The sequence below is a fragment of the Pezoporus flaviventris genome, unplaced genomic scaffold, assembly GCF_033815535.1.
Source record: "Pezoporus flaviventris isolate CSIRO_AGI_PZ_B2104156 unplaced genomic scaffold, CSIRO_AGI_Pfla_v1 ptg000080l, whole genome shotgun sequence".
In the NCBI taxonomy this organism is placed as follows: domain Eukaryota; kingdom Metazoa; phylum Chordata; class Aves; order Psittaciformes; family Psittacidae; genus Pezoporus; species Pezoporus flaviventris.
Window position 1 is genome coordinate 391,041 of NW_026892628.1, and position 22,802 is coordinate 413,842.

General features: G+C 62.8%; 3 protein-coding genes across 3 annotated transcripts; all 3 read right to left on the bottom strand.

Annotated features, from left to right (window-relative positions):
- Positions 1 to 5,762: 5,762 nt before the first annotated feature.
- Positions 5,763 to 12,363, bottom strand: CILP2 (cartilage intermediate layer protein 2). The gene is made up of 9 exons (XM_061474788.1): positions 12,259 to 12,363; positions 11,511 to 11,609; positions 10,927 to 11,199; positions 10,519 to 10,701; positions 10,034 to 10,192; positions 9,665 to 9,925; positions 9,434 to 9,542; positions 9,195 to 9,352; positions 5,763 to 9,006 (listed from the first exon to the last, which is right to left on the bottom strand). The coding sequence occupies exons 1-9, from the start codon at positions 12,317 to 12,319 to the stop codon at positions 6,614 to 6,616; spliced, it is 3,696 nt and encodes a 1,231-aa protein (XP_061330772.1). The 5' UTR covers positions 12,320 to 12,363; the 3' UTR covers positions 5,763 to 6,613.
- Positions 12,364 to 13,235: 872 nt separating this feature from the next.
- YJEFN3 (YjeF N-terminal domain containing 3) lies at positions 13,236 to 18,676 on the bottom strand. The gene is made up of 6 exons (XM_061474614.1): positions 18,530 to 18,676; positions 16,037 to 16,145; positions 14,804 to 14,914; positions 14,611 to 14,724; positions 14,049 to 14,199; positions 13,236 to 13,468 (listed from the first exon to the last, which is right to left on the bottom strand). Exons 1-6 carry the CDS (start codon positions 18,574 to 18,576, stop codon positions 13,254 to 13,256), a joined length of 747 nt encoding a protein of 248 aa, XP_061330598.1. The 5' UTR covers positions 18,577 to 18,676; the 3' UTR covers positions 13,236 to 13,253.
- A 632-nt stretch (positions 18,677 to 19,308) lies between these two features.
- Positions 19,309 to 20,288, bottom strand: NDUFA13 (NADH:ubiquinone oxidoreductase subunit A13). Its single transcript, XM_061474610.1, has 5 exons — positions 20,153 to 20,288; positions 20,004 to 20,082; positions 19,809 to 19,880; positions 19,658 to 19,727; positions 19,309 to 19,462 (listed from the first exon to the last, which is right to left on the bottom strand). The coding sequence occupies exons 1-5, from the start codon at positions 20,244 to 20,246 to the stop codon at positions 19,343 to 19,345; spliced, it is 435 nt and encodes a 144-aa protein (XP_061330594.1). The 5' UTR covers positions 20,247 to 20,288; the 3' UTR covers positions 19,309 to 19,342.
- Positions 20,289 to 22,802: the final 2,514 nt, after the last annotated feature.

The window sequence follows — 22,802 nt, forward strand, 5'->3', positions numbered from 1 at the left end:
ATGTGGTTCCGGGGGAGGTGAACGGCCGCTGGGTCCTCCCTGAGCCGGCGCTGGGAAAGGCAGATACGGGATGCAGGATATAGGATATGGGATGCGGATTGTAGGGTGTGGGGTATAGGGCATAGGATACAGAGGTGGGATGCAGGACTGGGCAACATGTTGCGGCTCACTGCAGGAGAGCCAGGGAGCTGGGGGGCCACACATGGGGGGTGAAGCTCCATGTAGCTGGCAGTGGGGCCAGTGCTCATGGAGGGGGGAACAGGGCCAAGCATCCCCCGGTAATGGGGGTGTGGGGGTATTTGGGGGGTGTAAACGCGGTACCCAGAGCACTGGGTGCCTCGGTTATTAGGGGTATATGATAGGGAACCCGGGTTGTGGGGTACCCGGGGTATGGATAACTGGGGGCACAGAGAACCCAGGGTATGGAGAAATGGGGATACGGGGTGCACAGGGCATGGGGTACATGGGGTGTGGAGAAATGAGAGTATGGGGAACCCAAGCTATGGAGTACATGGAGTATGGAGAAATGAGGTGTGGTTATGGAGTACCTTGGCTATAGAGAATTAAGGGTATGGGCTACCTAAGGTATGGGGTACCAGGGGTACAGAGTAATGGGGTTATGGGAATCCCAAGGTATAAAGTAGGGTTTGAGATGCCTGGGCTCAGAGCTACCTTGGGTATGGCTGGAGTGTGGGGTAACCAGGTGATGGGGGACCTGGGGTACTGGGGAGGCTGGTGGTGGGGTGATGGGGTGGGTGGCACCAGTCTGAAGCACAGCCCCATTCCCTGCCCTGGCTCTGGGGGGGCAATGGGCAGGATCCGGCCCTGGCTTCTGGCTCCGTGCCATCCAACCCACACCAGGCCTTCCCGGGGTGTCCCCATCCAGCCTCCCTGGCTGCGGGTAGGGAGGTGCCGGTTCTTGGTAATGGGTGGGGAGCCCCCGGCTGCATCCCTGGGGATGCGCTGAGCTGCAGCCGCAGCATGGGCTGGTTTTTGGGAAGCCGGGAGCGGGGCCTGGTGGGGAGAAACCTGAAACGCTCCTTTTTTTTTTTCCAGGACCTGGGCTAAAATCCTGGTGTTTTTAATGCTTTTCCTGCTGACGTTCCTTAGCAGGGAAACAGCGCCCAAGGGAAGGCAACACTGGCAGGGCCAGCGCGGCCCTGAAGGACCCGGAGCACTTGGGCGGATGGGGAGAGGCACATTCCCGGCTCCTTTCCCTACCACTGCGTGGGGCTGGGAGGAGATGGGCGGCACGGGATGCGGGATGCAGTGTTTGGGCATGGGAGATGTGATACAGAGTGTGGATGGGGGATGCTTGTGTAGGACGTGAGGTGTCAGATGCAGGGTGTGGAATGTGGGGTGCAGGATATAGAATGTGGGATGTAGGATATGGGGGCAGGATATGGGATATAGAATATAGGATATGGGGTATGGGGTATAGGATGGGGATATGGAATGTAGGATATGGGGTATAGGATGTGGAATGTGGGATGTGGGAATATGGGGTACAGGATGTGGGATGTGGGATATGACATGTGGAATGTGGGATATGGGATGCATATGGGATGCAGCATATAAGATATATGGGATGTGGAATATGGAATATGGGGTGCGGGGCATGGGAATATGGGGTATGGGATATGGGACACTCGATATGGGATACAGAGTGTGGGATGCGGGACTGGGCTGGCCCTGGCTGCCCTTGTGTCACACCAGAGCTGCTCTCCCAAACACATCCAAGTCCAAATGACCCAAACAAAGCCAAAGGTGGCACCTACAGGGATGGGCTGGTGCCACCTCCCTGTCACCCCCGGCACAGCACCCTGGCACTGGAAGCCCATCCCTGGGGATGCTCCGGCCACTGCCTCCAGAAATAGATGCTCCACTTTGAGGCCTTTTATTGCTCTGCTTCATGTGATCGAAAAAGCAAAGGCTGGAAATCAAACCCGGCCCAAATATTGACCAAACTTCGCGTTTTTGAGTCAGATTCCCAACATCTGGAGAATGAAAAGGCTTTGGCAGCACCGGGACTGTCAGCAGAAAGCCTTGAAATGTGTTGTTATTGGTATTTATGGGCTGGAGCCTGAAGAGGAGCCGAGGCCAAAGGCTTCAAAAATAGCCTGGAAAGGCGGGCACGGCTGTTTTTTCCAGAGGCAGCTCGTGTTGAACAGCGCCATGGGGAGATGCGGCGCTCAAAACCACACAGGACAGCTACAAAGCAACTGGGAGAGGAATGTGCATCACTGAGGCAGCCCCGGAGCCATCCCCGTGGCATCCCCAGTGTCAGCCCCACTGCCCTCCTCAAATCCCAGCTTCCAAGAGCTTTTTTCCCAGGGTACAGGAAGCAACGCCCCAGCCGGTGTCCTCAGGAGGGGTTGGGGTCTCTCGCTTCCAGCTTGTCCGGGTTTGAGGATGGGATTCTTTTCCCTCCTCCTCCAGCAGGTTGTCTGGAGGGAATGCTGGGAGCCGAGAAGCGCATCTTGGCCAGACGGCCTGGAATTCGGGAGCTGGATCTGGCCATTGTGGCAGACAGAGAGCTGGCACCCTCCGTGTCCCCCTGTGGCTGGATGCACGGGATGCTCTGGTTGGGGTCCCCAGAGATGCTTAATTTGGCATCCCTGAGGATGCTCCAATTGGGTGTCCCTGGGGATGCTCCTGTCGGGGTCCCTGGGGATGCTCTGGTTGGGATCATTGGGCATACTCCTATTGGGATCCCTGGGGATGCTCTGGTTGGGATACCTGGGGATGCTCTTGTTGGGGTCCATGGGGATGCTCTTGTTGGAGTCCATGGGGATGCTCTTTTTGGGGTCCACAGAGATGCCCCAGTTGGGGTCCCTGGGGATGCTCTTGTTGGGGTACCTGGGGGGTGCTGTGGTTTGGGCAATGGGGATGATCTGGTTGGGGCCAAAGGGGTGTTCTGGTCCAGGATCCAAAGGGATGCTCCACTTCAGGACAGGGGATGGAGAAGATGCCTCCGCACCCCCTGGGGCTGGAGCCCACGCCAGGATGCGGCCCCTGGAGCAGCAGTGCTGGGCTTGGTGTGAAGCAAAGGAGTGAAGCCAGGGGGGAGGGGACCCCTGGGGACACATTGTGGGGGGCTCAGGGGGCAGATCCCACCACAGCAATGCTCCACACCCCATGGTGGGGCAGGGAGGAGGGTCCTGGACAGTTGCAGCATCTCTGCTTTTCCCTTTCATCCCTTGCCTGCGCCTGTTCCCGTTCAGCCTGAAACGTGGGTTTCTCTCCTATTTTGGGTTGGCTTTTCAGCTGCTGGCTTTTATTATTTCAATTTAGGCTCTGTCATTAGATTTTCCATTATTTAAAACAAAAATAAAAAGGAGACAGAACACGAGCAGCTTCCCAAGGTGCTTTCCAGCTTTTGTTCCCGGCCAGCACCAGGACGTGCTTGTGGGGTACAGGGCAGCAGCATCCCACTCCCACTGCTCAATATGGGGCTTGGGGGGGTGTATCCCAGGGTGGGGATGCTGTTGGGGGCAAACAGCACCCCCATCCCCGCTTGGGAGCCTCGGCAGCACCACAGGACGTGCCGGTGCTCCGGCACACCAAGGTTGGGCTCCAGCCATCCCTAATTGCTGGCGGGGTGGGATGGAAGCTGCTGCTTTGCTATTCCCCGTTTGGCTGGGGGCCGGGGGTAACAAGAAGCAGCTGAGCTCCGGCCCCACCTGCCTTTCTCATCACCACAGGGATACACATCCCGCACGGACACTGGCTCTCGCCCTGCCCCTTCACCTGCATCCCAAGGTCCTGTCATCCAGGAGCTGTTTCCTTCCCTGTCTCTGCTACCCAGGCATCGTCGGAGCCAGATGGACCCAGCAGAGCTGAGTGGTTTTGCATCCACACCTTGCACACCCCAGACCCCACGGCTGAGCCCCACTTCACCCCATCACTTGCCCAAAGTCATGGGGGAACCTCGGGGGCCCTCACTCCATCCCCAGCCTCCCACCTGCCCACTGCGGAGCTGAGCTGGGAGCACCTCCCATGCTCAGGGGCTGAGAAGGAAAAAAAAGAGCAGGTCTTTGCCCCACAAACACACACAGCTGTTGTGCTGCAGAAACACATCTGGGTTCTCCATCCTGGAGCATGGGGGTCTGGTGTGGGGTCTCCGTGGGGCTCCCCTGCAGGGTACCCCCATTCTGGAGCTGCTGCCGGTCCCACAGAGCCACATGCTGGTGATTTCTGCTGAGGATTAGGAAAATGGGAGACAAAAGCATCCCAGCTGCAGCCTGGGCAGCTCAGCCATGGAATCAGCCTGGGCCAAGCATCACCTGAGAGCCAGGAGGGGCCAGGGGAGTATTTTGGTACCCAGTGATGCTCCGCAGCACACGGTGTGGGTCTGAAAAGTGATGGGGACATTTGGGTACAGGGTGAGGACTGAGGAGCTCCTTGTCCCTGGGGCTGGAGGGTGCAGGACCCCCGGGATGGGGACCACAGGTTCAGCTCCTGAGCTGGACCCACACCAAATGGGGGAGCAGCAGGAGGGGTTTGGCTGCAGCCCCCAGCCCATCCCCTGACCTTGGGCGGGTTTCCAGCCCTCGGGAATGCTGGGCTGGGCTGGACACCCAGCATGGACCTCCCGCAACCCTGGCACATCCCTGCGTGTGTGCCCCTGGCTCCTTCTCTGGGTCTATGGGACTGCGGGGAGCCCCTGGCCTCCCCCTTGGCTCTGTGTCACTGGGATGGGATCCAGTGAGCTGGAGCAGGGAGCAGCTGTGAGCATAAGGGGCTGCAAACGGGGGGGTCTGACCAGCCCCTTTGTGTGGCTGCTTTTTGTCTTTTTTCACCCCAGTTTTCTTCCCGATGCCATAAATAGCAGCAGGAGCTGCTTCCACCCGCCCTGCCTGTGCAGCTGCATCCCACCGAGCCAACCAGATGGTGGAAAACAATCCTGCCCGCTGGCACTGCCCCCGGCCCCCAGCATATGGCCACGGGGCAGCACCCACCGGCCTTACCCTGCAGGGGGTCCGTGGCACCCAGCACCCAGGGACAGGCAGCACCCAGGCACAGGCAGAACAAGGACAGGCAGCACCCAGGGACAGGCAGCACTCAGGGACAGGCAGCGCAAGGACAGGCAGCACTCAGGTACAGGCAGACCCAGCACCCTTGTTCTGTGGGGGGTCAGACCCTCACGATGGGGTCCCAGTGTCTGCTGTGTTCCCATCCAGATGGAATGGGCACAGGGGCTGGGATTTGGTGGCTGCTTTGGCAAACACCCCCTGAACCCCTTCCCATTGTCCCCTTTGATCTCGTGAGCGGCCGCATCCAGTATAAGGGTGAAAAAATGCCGTGGTGCAGCCAAACCATGTTGTAAAAGGGAAACGTTGTCCCAGGAGCTGGAAGGGGGGGGGGCGGCTCCATAAACTCAGCTTGTTCCATTACTGCATCCTCTGGGATCCACGTGTGGGATGGGGGCTGGAAAACCCACCCAGGAGCACAAGCCAGGGCGTGTGGATGGGCTGATGTCAGACAGACAGACCCCTGCCCCTCTCCCTGGCTGGGGTCACCCAGTGGGTGCTCAGTGCATTCCTGTGCCAGGAGGAGAGGGCTACGGGGCTGGATGGAGCCCACCCCCCCCGAGCTGCCACGTCCCACGGCTGCAGGAACCTGGCGTCGTTCCCCCCGTGCTGCCGCCAAGCCTTGAGCCTGGCCCAAGGCAAACAGGAGCCGCTGGGACGGTGCTACCGTGGAGGTGGGAGGCGATGGGCAGGGGGGTTTGGGGTCACACACACACAGAGGCGGGTCCGGGCACCCCCAGCAGCCGGGCGGGTGCACACACAACTCTGTATTTCGTAATAAATAACGTACAACTCCTCGGTGCACGCCAGCACCGCCGCGGGGCCACATCCTGCCCCAGCCTTCTGCCCGCTCCCTGGTGCCGGGTTACAACAAACGCTTTCATGCCTGATTTTTGCCTGGGGTAAAGGCAGTTGGAAGGGTAAAAATACTCCCCGAGGGCAAAACTAGCCGGGATGGTGGCAGCAGGATGGGTGCAGGATGAGGCACTGCCGGGGGATGGGTGAACATCACAGGGACCAAGCCTGATGTCCCCAGCACGCTGCATGCCACCGGAGAGCCACACCATACGGTGCTGGGCAGAGAGATCAGGGAGGGCTTTTTACCCACATCCTCGGGGTCTTCCTCCTAAAGAAGCCCCACGTTTCCTTATGGGGTGGTGCTGGCAGGGGTGCAGTGGGTGCTCCCAGTTCCTAGCACCCTCGGCTAGTGCCAGCCCCGGCACAGGGGAGCCCAATACTGGGCATGGGGCAAAGCACCAGGCAGGGGACCCCGTCCCTTCCCTTCCCATCCCGGCCCCTTTCCCTATTGGCTTCCACCCCCTCTTTTATTCTTCTTTATTTTAATAAGCCCGTGGGGCCGAGGCGCCGCTGCCGGCACCAACCAGCACCGTGGTCCCTGGGGCTGAGCACCATGAACTGCCCCGCACGGGGCTGGGGCTGAGGGCATGGGCACAGCGAGAGGGTCCCGCTCCACGTGTCCCGTGTGTGTCCCCTCGGCTGGTTTAAATGATGCGGGTAAAAGCGATGGGAAGGGGAGGGCAGAGCGGAGCCGGGGAGGGGCCACGGGGCCACCGCGGGGCTCACACCTGCCCCCGGCTCCGGCCCATCCTCCGCGGGCTGCTGGGGGTCCGGCGAGTGGCCGTGGGGCCGGGGGCTCGGGCGCCGGAGGCGAAGTCCATCACATCAGGGGGAGCCCGGCGCATCTCGCCGGTGCCCATCTCCCGCCGGATCTCGGCCAGCGCCTCAGCCGGGGCCGTCAGCAGGCGCTGGAAGAAGCTCTCCCGGCCCGGCGGCCGCTCCTGGCAGGTGAAGGTAACGGCCGTGCCCGCGTCCGCCTTCATCTCCCGCGAGAAGCCGTCGGAGGTGCCGTCGAAGCAGCGGCCGATGGCGATCTCCTTGGCCAGGCGCGGGTTCTGGTCCGTCACCGTGTAGATGCCGTAGTTGTGGCCCAACGGGTCGACCGGTGCCAGCATGGTGAAGGCGGCCGTGTGGTTGTTCTCTGCCACGGGCGGGTGGCGGCTCAGGTACTCGCGGAGGAGGCTGTTGATGCCCGTGCGGCGGCAGCTGCCTTGGGGGATGATGGAGACCAAGGTGCGATCCACCAGGCTCTGGTCGAAGAGCATCCCGCTGCACTTGAACTCTACGCAGGCGCCCGAGGTGTTCTCCAGCAGCATGTCCCGCACGCTGCGGGTGTCCCGCAGCCCATAGAGCTGCCCCCGGGTGCGAGGGTGGCTGCCCCCCACGTTACGGGACCTCACCATGTACTCCTGCGGCCCCTCAATCTGCACCTTGATGAAACAAGCCCTGAACTCCTGTGGGTTGGGCCACCACGAGAGGTAGTCGCCGGTCCAGGAGGTCAGGTCACTCTCTTTGAAAGGCACCACGTTGTACTCATACTTGTCCACCTCCACGCGGTAGAAGCGGAGGTGATTGGCACTGACCGGTGCCTCCTCGCACTCTTCCAGGCTGCGGTAAGGGTAGATGGGACCATTGGTCTCATCAACGTTGTTGGGGTCAGGCTTGGCCACGTTGATTTGGAAAGCTGTCTTCTTCAGGTTGGGGTCATCGTGGTCCAAGCGGCGGTAGCCCAGCTTGCCCAGATAGGGTTGGGACACCCCAACAGCATTGGGGTTGAGCTTGGGGCTGGAGGCCACGGCTTCCAGCTCCTCCCCACCCAGCGTAGCAGTGACATAGGCTGAGTAGGCATCGGGGCGCTGGGCATCGCAGAAGGCGGGCAGGCAGGCGCCGTTGGGACCCGTCACAACGCTGTCGAAGCGGCCCCATGCCCGGGGGTTGGCGGGGTAGCCGGGCTGGGGCTCCAGGTTGATGAGGCTGATGACCACCCCTTCCAGTTGCTCATAGGGGTTGAACTTCTCATTGCTGTAAGCCCGGACCTTGACAAAGCAGCGGCGGTCCTCCGGCACATCCAGGTTGAAGAGACGCCGCTCCCGGATCTCCAAGTTCCCCACCAGGAATGTCCTCTCCTCCCTCTTGCCTCGGCTCTCCCTGGCCTGCCGGAGGATCCCCTCCTCCTCCCATAAGCCAGTTTCTGGGTTCAAAGACCACAGCTTCATCTTCTGCAGGTGCTCTGGCATCCAGACCTGCCCCGCGTCCATCCGCACCTCCACCGGCCCCGTTTGCAGCACCGCGCCGCTCTCCCCTTCCCGAAAATCCACAGCAAACATTCCATAGGTCCTCAGGGGAACAATCTCCCCCTCGGCGTTGGCAAAGCTGAGGTCGCTGGAGGCGGCACTGGCTGTTGCCATGTCCCTGGGGTCCAGGAAGGTGACACTGGCCTTGACCGTGCCCTTGAAGACCTCCCCAGAGGGACGGAGGAAGACACCAGCAGGAAGGACGAGCTCCCCAATGGGCTCCTGGCCACTTGCCTCCCCCAGCGGGATGGCGTTGCTCCGGCTGCCATCCAGAGCCACCGGCTCCTTCTTCCGCAGCATCTTGACCTCCTGGTAGACGGCACCGCCGCGGCGGTTGAAGGGCAGGACCTTGACGGCATCCACAAACCTCTGCTGCCGGTCCACAAAGCGAGCCACCAAGCGCTGCGTGTCCGGCGGCACCTCGATGGTGAAGGAGCCCTTGTACCCGGTGAAGCCGACCTTCCTCCTGCCCAGGAAGATCTGCCCGAAGCGCAGGGGCTCGCCAGTGTCCGCTGCCGTCACCCGGCCCTGCACCAGGATGCGGGGCTGGGCACAGGGACCGCAGCCACACTCGGCCACCACCTTGATGGGCAGCAGGGAGCTGGCGCAGGGAATCTCCCGCATCTCCATCCTGCGCACGCCGCAGCAGCTCCCCGTGTCCTCCCCGCACGCCGCCGCCTCACTGGGGCTGCTGGCGCATGGGGTGGGTGGGCAATGGCCCACGTTGTAGTAGCGGGAGCCGGTGGCATCCTGCGGGCACTCGCTGGGCAGCTCCACCAGGCTCGGCTCAGGCTCTGCCTTGCAGCTCTGCTGGCCCTGGGCTGGGGGCACAGCAAGGATGGGGTTAGGGTGACCCTCCCCACCACATGCCCCATCCCAGGGTGATGCTGCAACCCCATCCTGAGGCGATGCTACTGCTGCCCCATCCTGGGGCAATGCTGCAGCCCCATCCCGCGGTGATGTTGCAGCCCCATCCCAAGGTGATGCTGCAGCCCCATCCCTTTCTCACCCAGCACGGTGAGCTCTGCCGGTGCCGACCTGATGGCACCTGCCTCTGTGCTGGCCTTGCAGTGGTAGGTGCCAGCCTGCTTTGGTGCCAGTCCCCGCAGCACCAGGCGGCTGCCGTACCGGTGCACCTTCCTCTCCAGCAGTGTCCCATTGTGGTACCTGTGGGCATGGGGATGGGCTCAGCTGGGACTCAGCAGTGGCTGCCTTTTCCCACCATTTCCAGTCCCAGACCCAGCTCACCAGTAGTATTTCTTTGGCATGGGGGTGCCTGAGGCTTTGCAGCAGAAAGTCACATCCTGCCCAGCCACCCGCACCTTCGTCTTGGGGTGCAGCACCATGTAGGGCTTCTCTGTAGGGGAGAAAGGTGGCAGAGGGTGCTCCCCCCTCACCATGCACCCTCACCATGCACCCTTGGGGGGGACTCTCAAGGGGTGCATGGGCAGGTCCTCATCCCCACACCTCAATGCTCACCCAACCTCTGCAGCCTCACGTGTGCTACCGCCACGCCAGAGCCGTTGGAGGCGATGGGTGCCAGTGCTGGGGCGAAGCCATGCCGGTGGGCACTGATGTTGGCGGCGGTGCCTTGGCACAGCCCCGTGGCGGTGAAGCGTCCGTGGGCATCGCTATGGGCCAGCAGCACTGGCGGGCGGCCCTCCAAGTAGATGCGGGCGTCCGGCAATGCCAAACCAGAGGCAGAGACGACGGTGCCCTGCAGTGTGTGCTCAGGGCAGGCTGCAGGGCGGCACAGTGCTCAGCTCCGTGGCCATGGGCAGTGGTGGGGCTGCATGGGTTGGGGGGCACCACCAGGGAAGGGGTCCCCATGTCCCCGAGGGCAGGTACCTGGGCAGGGCGAGGGGGGACATTTCTGCACCTCGGTGGGACGGCCGCTGCACGGCACCTTCTTGGCTGTCTTGCAGCTCCTGCGTCGGACGCGCTTCCCGGTGCTGCCGCAGCTGCGGGAACAGGGACCCCAGGAGCCCCACTCTGTCCATGCCGGCTCTGTGGGGCAGACACTGGGTGGGCATGGGCACCACATTCCCCACCAAGCCCCCAGCCTGGGGTGGCCCTGCATCATGGGGACACGGGGATGTCTCCAAGAGGGAAGGCTCCATCGCGGCAATTCCCAGCTCACCCTGGTGTGCCCCTGCCCCACTATTTGTACCAGTGCTGCCTCTGTTACTGCAGTGCAGCTGAGGAGGAGGCGGCAGCAGTGGCTTTGCCGAGGGACCTGCCATGCCAAGGGACTCCCTCATGATGCATGGACCAGGAGAGGAGCTGGAGACGGGCAGCACGATGCAAGTGGCACTGGGATGCTGGGTGCCTACCTGGGCAGGGGCCGGCGCTGCACGTCCGTCGCTCCATGGCTTTGCCCTTGCACTTGATCTCCTTGAGCACAGCCGCCAGCCGAGCATTGACGCAGCGGCGGGTGCGGGTCTGGGTGCCGCTGGTGCCGCACGTGCTGCGCGAGCAGGGGCTCCAGGAGGACCAGTGTGACCAGTAGATGTGCTCTGGGAGTGGCAGAGGCGTTAGCTGAGAACCCACTGCTCACAGAGCCCAGTGTCATGCATCCAAGGGATGATTGATGGAGCTGGAGGGGGGCCTGGTGTAACCACAGCTCCGGCAGCACCCAATGTGGTACAACCGGATGATGAGCAATGGGCATGGAGCCACACAGAACATGTCAGCGGGGCCTGGGGAGGGCAAAGTGGGACACAACAGGGCCAAGCACTCACCCAGCGGGCAGAGGAAGCGGATGTGGTAGTTGGAGCAGGTCTTGCCTGGCGGCTGCTCCTTGTTGATGCAACGAAAGCCCTTCTTGGGGCTGACGTGCACCACCTCACCCACGTCCTCGGGCAGCTCCCACTCAGTGGTGCGGGCCTGGATGGCCACTGGCCGCTCGCAGACACGGCCCCGGTAGTAGAAGCGAATGGCCTCCAGGCTCTCGTGGTCCCCGTCCCCCCCAGGGTGGTCAATGTTGAACCATGACGTCCACTCAGCTCCTCTGCCTGGGATGGAGCAAGTCCTGAGCATGTGGATGGGGAGCAGCACCCTCATCCCTAAGCACCCTGGGGTGCTACCAAGGCTGGGGACAGCTTGGGGACATCGAGGACTGCATGGACAAAGGATGAATGGGTGAAAGCATTTGGAGATGCGGCGGGGAAGCCTTGAGGATCACCGGCTTGGCACCACATCCCTGCTGCAAGGGTCCCATGGGGGGTGACAGCGTCTCGAGGCTGGCATGGTGGGCATCATACATGCAGTCCCTTTGGGGTGCCCCAGTTGCAGGTTTCTGGTGGGGGCTCAGGGACGGCCGTACCTGCCGTGTCCAGGTCGAGCTCTGCCAGGCTGGGCGCTGCTTTCCAGGGTTTCCCCACGGTGCTGCTCTTTCCCGGCTCCGAGTCGTTCTCCAGGGGCTCTGGGGGAAGCCCAGGGTGGGAGCACCCAGCACTGGGGCACCCTCTCCCCAGGGCACCCAGTGGTGCCCAGCCAGTCCTTTGCACCCTGGGCATGCAGTGGGCATGCAGTGGGCACCATCCCACAGCAGCAGTGGGGACTCAACCCTGTCCTCTCCCCACCTGCAGCTGGATGGATTTTGCCCCCAGACCAGGGACATTCCAGTCTCACACAGCCCTTGGCAGCTTGAGGGACCCCACGGGGCTTCGGAGCCTCAGCACCAGGCAGCAAAAGCCCCGTGGAGCAGGTGGTGGCAGAGGTACCAGCGAGTCCTGATGGCGCTCAGCCATCCAGTGGCAGAGCAGGCAGGACCAATGGGGACACCCATCTCTTTGGTGACATGGCACAGAGCATGTCCCCATCCCTCTGGTGACATGACCCTGGGGATGGTAAAACTGCCCTGAGCCTCACCACCACATCCTCCCAACACCAGATTCCGAAGGGACCCCCTGCAGCTGTGGCCATGACCCTGGCTCACCTCTGGCCCTGGCACGCATCTGGAGAGTGTTCAGCCCCATCCCTCTCCTGCCCCACATCACCACCACCAGCCCCTGGGAGGACCAGGATGCCTGGACGGGATTCCCATTGATAGACGGCAGCCCCGGCCTTACCTGACGCGCCGGCACCGTGCAGGGCGGTGAGAGCCAGGAGGGCCAGCACCAGCTTCCCCATGGCCACCAGCGCAGCTGCAGCTCCGCCGGCAACTGGGAGCGCGGCGGCCCCGCGGGTCTATATATGAGGTCTTTCCCCCTCGCGCCGTCAGACGGCAGCACGCGGCTGCTGGCGCGGGCGCCCTGGCTGGGTGTCAGGGGGCAGCGGGAAGGAGCGGCCCCAGCCCGGAGCTCCAGGCTTTGTTTTTGCAAAGCTGCTAAAATTGGATGCGCTCGGGAATGCGGAGGGGAGGGAAGGGAAAAACGCGGCGCGAGCCCAGCCCCGGCGCGCTGCGGTCGGGTCACCGGTGCCAGCGCTGCCCTGGCACCCGTCGCCGTGGGGCACGGCGGGGCCGTGACCCGGCCCATGGCGTGTGCCGGAGCCGCCCGGGTCCCGGTGCCGCTGAGGCCGGGCAGAGCGCGGGGCACCCACGGCCCCAGCTGCAACCCGGGATGCAAAGTGTGACGGTGATGGAGGGGACCCCCAGAGGGCAGCAGATCCCGGCTGGGGGTCACAGCCCCATCCCACAGCCCGACCAGCGGAAATCCCAGCGCATTCCCTGCATTCCCCAGAACTCCGGCTGTACCCAGCAACCCGGGGCGGGGAGGGGGCTCCCAATGCTGTTGTGTAGTCATGGGCACACCTCTGTTAATTAAAACACCCTGTTAATTAAACCCCCATGGTGAGGGGCTGCTCCCATTCCCCTTCCCTGGCACATTGGAGGTTTCAGGCTGTGGAGGGCTGCCAGTGTCCCCATGGGACAGGTGATAGAGGGGGTCACACCAGGTCTGTCCCCAGAAGCAGGCTGGTGACAGGTCCCAGGGACACGGCATGGGGGGGGGGGGGGGGGGGGGGGGGGTGTTGTCCAAGCTGTTCACGGGGCATGGAACCGAGTTCTGGTGCCCCAGGGGGTCCCCAGGCAGACACCGACCCCACAGCAGAGCCACCAAGCGCTTTATTGGCGGGGGGCTCGCAGGGCCACCACGCACTCGGTGCCGGGATACTCGGGGGGGTTGAGCTCGAACTTCTTCTGCACATCGTAAGGGAGGAAGCGCCCGGCCACGAAGTGCTGGCGGCCCAGGAAGCGGCGGGCGCACTGCTTGGGTGCCGACAGCGACACCAGCACGTCGGGGCTGATCCCGCCGCTGCTCCCGGCCTCCACGTCCCATCCTGCGGCGGGAAGAAGGACACGGGGAGAGAGGCTCAGGGGTGAGCCCGGCGGTGGCGATGGGGAGGGCACAGGGACGTGGGGTCCCCCCCGCATCAGCACCAGCATCAGCACCCTGCGCCGCTCCAGCCGCATCCTGGCACCGCCGGGGGTTTTTCTTGGTGGGGATTCACCAGTGGCTGTGCCAAGGGCTCCTGTTTGCTCCGCAGCCCGGGGGGGGGGGGGGCCGCGGGGGGGGGTGATGGCAATTCCAGGCCTGGCCACCAGACACCCGGGTGTTTTCAAATTACATCATGTCTCAGTTCAGGGAGTTTGTTATTGATCGTGGATGCCCTGAACGCGGTCAGGGGGAGCAGGCGCCAGCCCTGGCTGCCGGTGGGAATGCTTCCAGGCTGGGAGGGGGGGAAATGGGGGGTCCCCGGGGCTGCCCCCACCCCGCGACGGCACCACAGGAGTTCTCCAGCCACCCGGGCAATGAGCCCATGGTGATGCTGCGCTGGGCAGGGTGGCAAGCGGGGGTGTGTGTGTGTGTGTGTGTGTGTGTCCCATCCTGCCCAGGGGATGCCGAGCGCGGTGTCGGACCTGAGGGCACGTCCAGGCTGACGATGGGGATGCGAATGAGCTTCAGGGTGCTCAGGATGGCGGCACAAGGCTCCCTCCCCTCCGCTGCCTCCGCCTCGGCTCCCAGCACCGCGTCCACCACTGCGTTGTAGGCATCATTGATGAGCTGCACCTTAAAGGGGACACACACACAGGGTGGGCAGCAGGTTCCTGGTGTCCTCCCCAGCTCCAGGCACCCTCACGCGGGGATCCCGTTTTCCTGCCTAAATAGACTCACCCAGCAGCAGCTGCCAAAACATCCCCCCCTAACCAAGGCAAAGGGGAAGGATGATGCGGGGGGGGCAGAGCCCGGCACGCCGAGACGCGTGGCCCCAGCCAGGGCAGCGCTTTCGGGTCACATTCCTGCTCCCGCCCGAGCCAGGTGCTTCCAACAACAACAGAGCTGGTGGCTGGCGGGGCCGCGGCGGCCGCCGCTGGATTTCATGGCATTCCCGGGCTCCCGGCATTGCCAGGGGCAGGAAAGGGGGGGAGGGAATAAAGAAAGACTAATCAAGTGAAGCATGTCAGGCGGCGGGGGGCTCACCTCGGTGGGGAGGTAGGACAGGAAGGGGATGTCCATCTTCTCACACTGCGTCGTGAAGTCCTGGTACAGGGGGTCCGGGGAGCGTCTGGGGTAGAAGATGGTGGGTTCATAGTCCTGGGTGGCGGAGAGCAGGGATGAGATGGAGACCGGCATCGCTCGGGAATGAAGAGGAGCAGGGGAGGAAGATACCTACAAAGATCCGGAGGTGCCGGGCACACACCAGCCCGATGGCCCCGTTCTGCGCTGGGCCGCACACCACCAGCACCGTGGGCTGCTTCCGAGGTAGCGATGGCAGCGGGAAGGCCTGTGGGGATACAGCGACGTGGCACCGAGCCCCCCGGGTATGGCAACTGGTGCTGGGAATGTGGCAGAGGGATGTGCTGCTGGAGGGCAGCAGGGTGTGTGGTGGGGTGATGCCCGAGGTGGGATGGGGATGGCACCCAGGGCAGAACAATGCCAATACTGGGATGAAGATGATGCCCATGGTGGGATGCAGATGGTACCTATGGTGGCATGAGGATGATGTCCACGGTGAGATGAGGACGATGCTCATGGCGGGACAGGGCTCCCCGCCAGCCCACAGGGAGGTGGCCACAGCTCCACATCGCAGCAGCCTGTACAGGGAGACTCTGTTTATCCCCTGACAGCTTTTTTCCTGCTCCTGGAGCCTGGCTCCTGCTCCCAGCCCCTGGCGCTGCCCGCGGCTCTGGGGACGTGCCGGGAGAGGACGGCGCTGGGGATGCCCAGAGCTGGACTCGGGATGATAACAAGGAAGAGGAGGATGCTTGGGCCCATGAGGAGGATGCTCAGCTGGGGCTGGCAGTGGGGCTGTGGCTCAGGGGTGGGCAGCCCCATGCTGTGGGACCAGGACCAGCCCTGAGGCAGCCCCAAGATCCAGAGAGGCTCCAACAACCCAGATACTCCCTCTCAGGCAACTCCTCTGCCCTCAACGAAGGGGAGGGTGCAGCAGCTCCAGACACACGGAAAAGCTGAGGCAGGCGGGCGCGGAGCTCACTGGCCTCCGAGGCACAAAGCTGCCCTTGATGCTGCCTCCTCCACCTCCTCCTCCCGTCCAGCAGAAGCACGCAGCTCTCACAGCAACAGCAGAGCATTGCCGGTGCATGGGGAGCCCCAGGGATCCCCCAGCACCCTCCTTCCCATGGACACAATGTGACCCACAGCCCAAGGGAAATCATGAAGGGTGGGTGAGGAACGCAGATAAACCCACCCAGGGAGAGGCCAGAGCATCGCTTCTGCTGGCCACAAGCCCTGGCTGGCCCCTGGCCCCTGGTCTGGAGCAAGGGGAGACCACAGCCAGGGCTGGGAAAGGCAACGCAGAGGGATAGGACAAGGGGCAGTGAAGCCCCAGCCCCATTGGGGTGACCGTGGCCCTGGTGGGGTGTCCCTGCCCCGGTGGCTGCCTCACCTTGGTCACAGCCATGGCACAGGCATGTCCCCAGATCTCGATGAGCTGCTGCCGCCCAAACCGATAATCCTCCAGCAGCTCCTTTTCGATGGCCTCAGCCTCAGCCTTGCTGCAGAGGGAGCAGACAGCGGTGAGGACAGGGACAGGGATGTCCCCCATCTCCCAGCACTGGGACCCTACTTCGTCTCTATGGTGTGGAGCAGGGGATGCTTGGAAACACCAGGGGCCGGTGGGTGCAGGGGGGTCCAGGGGCTGTGTTTCATGCGAGGCACCAGCCCTGGCAGCGGCCCCAGCTCGTGGCGGTGGGGCTGTTCCAGGAGGCAGAACAATGCTGTGGTTGTTCCTGCAGCCGAGCCCGGCACTGGCAGCGCCCGGAGCCTCCACATCGGGCAGTAATCGCTCCCATGTGTTGGCTCACCTGCGGCGAGAACAGCGTGTGCCGGGGCCCAGCTGCAGGGTGGCCCCTGAGATCCACTGGCCCCTGGTTGCTCCAGGCCCTATTCCCGCCTGTCCTGGCTGATCCCAGCCCACCATCCCCTGGCCTGGACAAGCCCCGTTCTGTTGAGGCCTATGCACTCCAGAGATCCCATAGACCCAACCGAGCCCATCCCCTGGCCTTACTGACAGAGCCCAATGACCATCATCCTGGCAGACCCCCTCATCCTGCCCCATCCCATACAATCTTTTCCCATCCCATCCATCCTATCCTACTCTTATCTCATTCAATCTATCCCATTGCTATTCTTTCCCATCCATCCTATCCTTTCCCATCATATCCTATCTAATCCCACCCTTCCCCATGTCATCCTGCCCTCATCCATCCCATTCTTTCCCATCCCACCAATTCTATTCTGTCCTATCCTATCCTATCCTATCCCATCCTATCCTATGTTTTCCCATTCCATCATATACTTTCCCATCCTACCTTATCACATCCATCCCATCTTTTCCCATTCCATCCTATCATTTTCCATCCTACCCTATCCCATCCCATGCTATTCCATCTTATTCATCCTACACTATCCCATCCCACCCCATCCAATCCTTTCCCATCCTACCCTATAGCATCCATCCCATCCTATCCTTTCCCACCTCATCCTCTCCTTTCCCATCCTGTCTAGCCCATCCTACACTGTCCCATCTTATCCTTCCCCATCCCATCCTGTCCCCAGTCCTTTGGTGCCCTCTAGTGAGCCCCAGCCCAGCTCCACAGCAGAGTCCTGGGGGCAAACGGGGGGAAAAGAGGCCAAATGCAGCCGGGGCCAGGCCTGGCGCAGCCCCGCGCAGCTGTGTTGTACCCAACAACAGGCACGTTCCGGTCCTGACAGAATTCCCTGTTCCAGGAGGGAGAACATTGCCCGTAATCGCTGCTGGCAGGAGACCCTGGGCCCGGGCCCGGGCTGGCTCCCGTTGTCCTGGCACCGGCCCCGCCGGGGGGGGGGACGTGTCACAGGGCTCCGGGTCCTGGCTCTTCCCTGCAGCGCTGCGGGTGCCCGTTCACTGCTCCCCGGGGCTGGGGATGTGCTGGGGAGGAAATGCTGCTCCTGCCCCTGCGCAGGGGTGGGCGCCCCTCGGAGCCCGCGGGGACCCAGCAAAGCCCAGGTCAGCCCAGTTCAACCCAGTTCCCGGTGCCTCCTGGGCGGGACGGGGGGCGGCTGTGCCGTGCTAAGGGACAGAGGGAGCAGGAGGCAGAGGAGCCGCCGGATGAGGGGATCGAGGGCACCCTCCGTGTCCCTTCCTGCCTCTCGGCTCCACACCCTTGCTCTGTCTCCCCTCTGCAGCCCAGTTCTGCACTCCAGCTCCACAGCCCAGCTCTGTGTCCCCCTTGCATCCCAGCTTCACATCCCAGCTTCACATCCCAGGTCTGCATCCCAGCTCCGTGTCCTCCCTCTGCGCCCCAATTCCGTGTCCTCCCTCCACATCCCGGCCCCCGCCCAGGTACAAGCAGAGGGACACTGGAGGCACCAGCCCTGCCCGGGACCGGGATCCCCCCGCTCCGCTCCCAGTGCTGCCAGAGACATCCCCGCCGCAGCCATGGAGACCCGGGATGCGGTTGCTCTGGCAACGGGTCTATTTGGGTACCAGCCCCCCCCCCCCCCCTCCCCGTCCGCCCCCGGGGGTGCGGGAAACCGGGATGGGGCTTTCCCGAGGGATCGGGTGTCCCGGGAAACACGCGTGGGGCCAGAGCCTCCGCATCCCAGCACGGAGGAGCCGACCCCGGGGGGAGGGTCCGGCCCCGCCACCGGGGCCGCGGGAGCCTCCAGCACCCGCCCGGGGTCCCCACAACGTCCCGCGGGACCCGGAACCGGCCATGTCCCTGCGGGCAGCTGGGACCTGCTCCGGGAACGGCGGCTGAGGGGGTCCCGGCTGTGCACCGGTGCGGGCGCACGGTGATGGGCACAGGCGCGACGTGACCCAGTGCCCCCCAGCCCCCCGGGACTCCCGGTGCTCCCAACGCGCGGCCCGGGGGGGCTCCGGGGGGGCCGGGCTCACCTCAGGTACCGGGGAGGCTCCCGGGCAGGACCGGGCGCGGAGCTCATCGCGGGCAGCAGGTCCGGGCAGCGGCGGAGCCCTGCGGGAGCGGCGGCAGCAGCGGCTCGACCACCGGGCAGCCCCCCCCGCTCTCGGCGGTGCCGCCCGGGGGAGGTGGCTCCGGCTGCCCCCGCCCCGCGCGGCCCCGCTCCCCGGAGCACCGAGCATCGCCCCGGCCCCCGCCCGCGGGCGGAGCCGCAGCCGACGGGTGGGTGGAGGGCGGCAACCTCGGCTCTGACCCCCCCCCCCCCCCCCCGCCCCTCCCCTCCCCGAGCAACAGGAAAGCGCCAAAGACCCAAAATCGGGGGTTTTCACCCCAGTGGAAGCCGCATCTGCAGCATCAGTGACCGCGGGGCTACCTCCGCCGAACCTCTCCCAGACCCGGAGACCCCCCCTAAACCCGAGCCCCCACCACCAGACCCTGGTAGTGACTGTGAGGGACAAGTCCCTATGGAGCGCACAGCAGATACCGGCCCCTTTGGCACCCAGAACACGTGGCTCATCCCACACTCCCATCCTGATCCAGGGCTCCAGGACCCTACCCCCGGCCATGTGGGAGCAGGGAAGAGCCTCAAGCACCCTCAGAACAGCCAAGTGTCCCACTGGGAAGGACACGGATCTGGACAGGAACACGAATGACACAGGGTTCGACTCAGCCATGTGGTTTTAATAACAGGAGCCGGTGGCACCGGGGGGGGGGGTGTGACAGCACCCGGAGGAGTGACGGCACCCAGGGGGGGTGACGGCACCCAGGGGGGGTGACACGGCCGTGCCTCACACGTAGTACTGGAGCCCGAACTTCTCGTTCTCCACCTCACTGGTGGGGCGCAGGTAGTAGAGCTCGTCCAGTGTCGGGGGCACCCAGCGATCCGTGTGGAACAGGGACTCACCGACCTGGACAGGGAGGGAGCGCTGTGGCCACTGGCACCGTGACCCCCGCTCCAGGGGACACACGTTCTGCTCGGAGCTTTCCAGGAGCTCTGTCACGGACCCGGCTCCACCGGGAAGGCTGGATCCTGCTCCGGTGCGAGGAGCTGCTGTGCCAGGAATCACCCCACCGCCCCCCTCCGCAGCGCCGGAGCCACAAACCTTCCAGCCAGGAACATCCTTCATGATTTTGGCCTCCTCGTCCAGGTTCTGCCGCAGGATGCGGAGCGTTCTGCGGGACAGGGCGAGGCTGAGCGCGGGGAGCGGCGCTGCAGCGGCCCCCGGTGCCCCCCGTGGCCCCCCAGCCCGGTACCTGCGGTCAGACTCCGCCTGCAGCAGCGGCATCAGCGCGATCCGAGCCTCCAGGTCCTCGATGAGGAGCCGCCTGCGCCGGGACAGACCGGGGGGGGGTCAGAGCTCAGCGGGGACGGGGCAGGGAACCGGAGCACAGCCCCGGGGGGGGGGGGTGTGTGTGTCACGGGAGAACCGGGGGGGGGGGGGGGGGCACCTGCGCTCCCGGTTCCACTTGACGACGGTGTAATAGCCCAGCAGGAGGCTGCCGACGCCGAGCGCGAAGAGGCTGTAACCTGCGGGGGGAGCGGTGAGGGGCACCGGGGGGCACCGGGAGACCCCCCCCCGCCCAGCCCCGGCTCCCACCTGAGAGGCCGCGGCGAGGGAGGTGCCGCTTGTAGTCGATGGGCCCGTAGCCGCCCGGCGGCGCCATGTCCTGCTTCACCTTCGGCGCCGCCATCACGACGGCCGCGCAGCGTCACTTCCGCCGCGCTGCGGGAAGCGGCCTGAGGAGACACACACATACCCTCCCCCCTCCGCCCGCCTTAAAGGGGCAACGCCAAGCGGCGGGGGGGTGGCGGGCCCCACCGCAGCAGTAAGGGTGCACGGGGAGAGCAGTATGCGCTGCCTGGTGCGTGCTAAATGCGTGCACCCCGCAGGCACCTTGCAGCAAAACCTGCGGGTGCAAGCGCGCAGCAGCAACGGGGCATCCCCAGCGCAGCCACGGGCACGCACACGATTCTAAGTGAGCGCTGAAGAGCGGGCACCCGCGCCGGGAGCGCGGAGGAAGCGGCGCAGGGAGCGCGCAGCCCCGGGCACGCACGCAGCAGCCAGTGTGCGGCAGCGAGCGGGCAGCCGGCAGCCAGCCTGCACCCCCCGAGAGGCCTTCGGTCACTTCAGATCAAGGTCACTCATGTCTAAACTCTAATCGGTGCCCGTAATCCCTCGGCTGCTGCGGGGAGTTAATGCCAATGCAGATGGTGCGGCTGAGGCTGCGGGGTGGGGGGAAAGGGCACCCCTGGAGGGGACACTCGGGGTCCCACTCCCCGAGGGATGGGGGAAGGAACCGGGGCAGGACGAGAGGGACACGGGGTTAACGATGGCTTCCTTGAACCAGCCTCTTCCATCAGGGCATTCCCGCAGGATGAGGCTGGGCTGAGGGCAGAGGTGCACCCGCTCGTGAGTCAGGCTGGGGCATTTGAATGAACTTTTGGAATGATGTGAAGTATTCCAGGAGTATTGCAGTTGCTGAAACTCGTGTCTCGTTTCTACCCGGAGAACGCCCCATATCTGCATCCATACAGCAGCTCTGAGGATGTTTTAATCCGCTTGTGGCTTCTCATTCCAGTCCATGAAATCCCACACGTCTTCTCCTTCCTTTGCCGTTCTTCCCAGCAACGTGGTTTGGGCAGGGGGAAGAGCCTGGCCTCAGCTGGAGGAAAGGAGAGCACCAACACCGTCACCAAGAGGGCGATCCACCAGCATCAAGAACCAAGACACATTTCAAACCCAGCAGCCTCAAAGTAAGAGGCAGAACCTCTGCTTTGTCCATTTATTATTATGCAGCCCAAGGTCCCCGTTTTCCATCTCAACTGGGCTTGGGTACGTTGGGTTTCTCCCTGAGAAAACCAGGTCTGGGAATGCAAAGGTTCCCTAAAAGGATGATAAAAAGAGCTGTAGGAAAACAACCTGACACTAAATTATGTTGCATTTAAGGATAACCAAGAGTCTTCTTTGTTACAGCTGGAATATGATGAACAGGAATCCCTGGAAGACAAAAAGGTGCCAAATCACCCTGTGTGCAAAACTGGCAATGCCCAAGTCAGCTGCTGAGCAGCAAAGGCTCAAGCAGGCCACTCGCTTCTGAGCGCAGGGCTGTCACTGTGCCACCCCTCAGCAAGCAAACTGATAGGACTAGATTAGCAAATGAAACAAAACCACACAGCTCCCAAAGTTGCAACACGGGTTTCAAATGAAAATCCGGGGTTTTATTTCACAAGTTGCTAAATCTAAGTACAATAAGTCATTTTCATTATTACTGTATTATAAAATCTTGTCATCGCAAGGTCTCCCAAGAAAGGTTATATGGCTTGCAAAGAACCAACGCTGCTCTAACCCTCTCCCCAGGAGAGGGGGGAAGCAAGCAGCATCCGAGCAATGTCAAACCAGCTCATGCAGCAGTTTGCAGCGAGCAGTGGAGGGCTGGGAACACGGGACACACCGGCTCTCCCAGCCGAGTGATGCCAGGGATGGGCCGGGACTGCAGAGCGGCTCCCTCAGGCTCGTGTTCGGAAGGAGCTGGAAGGTTTTTGTCTCTTCCAGGAGAGGAGGTGGCTTTGGGATGCTCTGCAGCAGAGCCACTGAGAGCCCTTACGGAGGCAGGGATCCCCAAACAGAACAGCAGGAGAAATAAAGCAAAGATCCGGTTTTCAAAGCATGTCTAACACCACCCCCCCACCCCCCACCCCCCCTTCACAATTCCCAAACAATGGAACCTTTAGGGCATAATACCATAATGTGAATATTCTGATCGAGCTTTTCTACCTATTGGTTGGGTTCTGCAGCTGGGTTTTGGTTTTGTCAGGTGGGGAGGAAGAGATTTGGAAAGACTCAGAGGTGTTTGAACAACATCTAAACCTAAAGTGGTACCTCGAGGAGCCCAGTCCAACACCATCAACTGAACCCACAGCTTCGACTACAAGGAAGAAACAATTCTGGCATTTAACACATTTTTACCACTTCAATCTTTTCCTGGTGCATTTATCTGGAACTTGGCAGAACAGAGACGCAATAAATAGATCCTTCCACGTTACCTGCACCATGTCAAAACAGTTGGAATCCCAACAGCCCAATATCTATGTTAGCTTCACAAAGCCTTCAAAAGAATTCTACCCCGATACATCAAATAGTATTTGCAGGGGTTTATGCTACATGAAACCAAACCAGATTGCTCCTTCGAAGCACAGGGTTTTGAAGTCAGTACATGCAGCCCCAGTTTCAGTTCCAAATCTTAAAA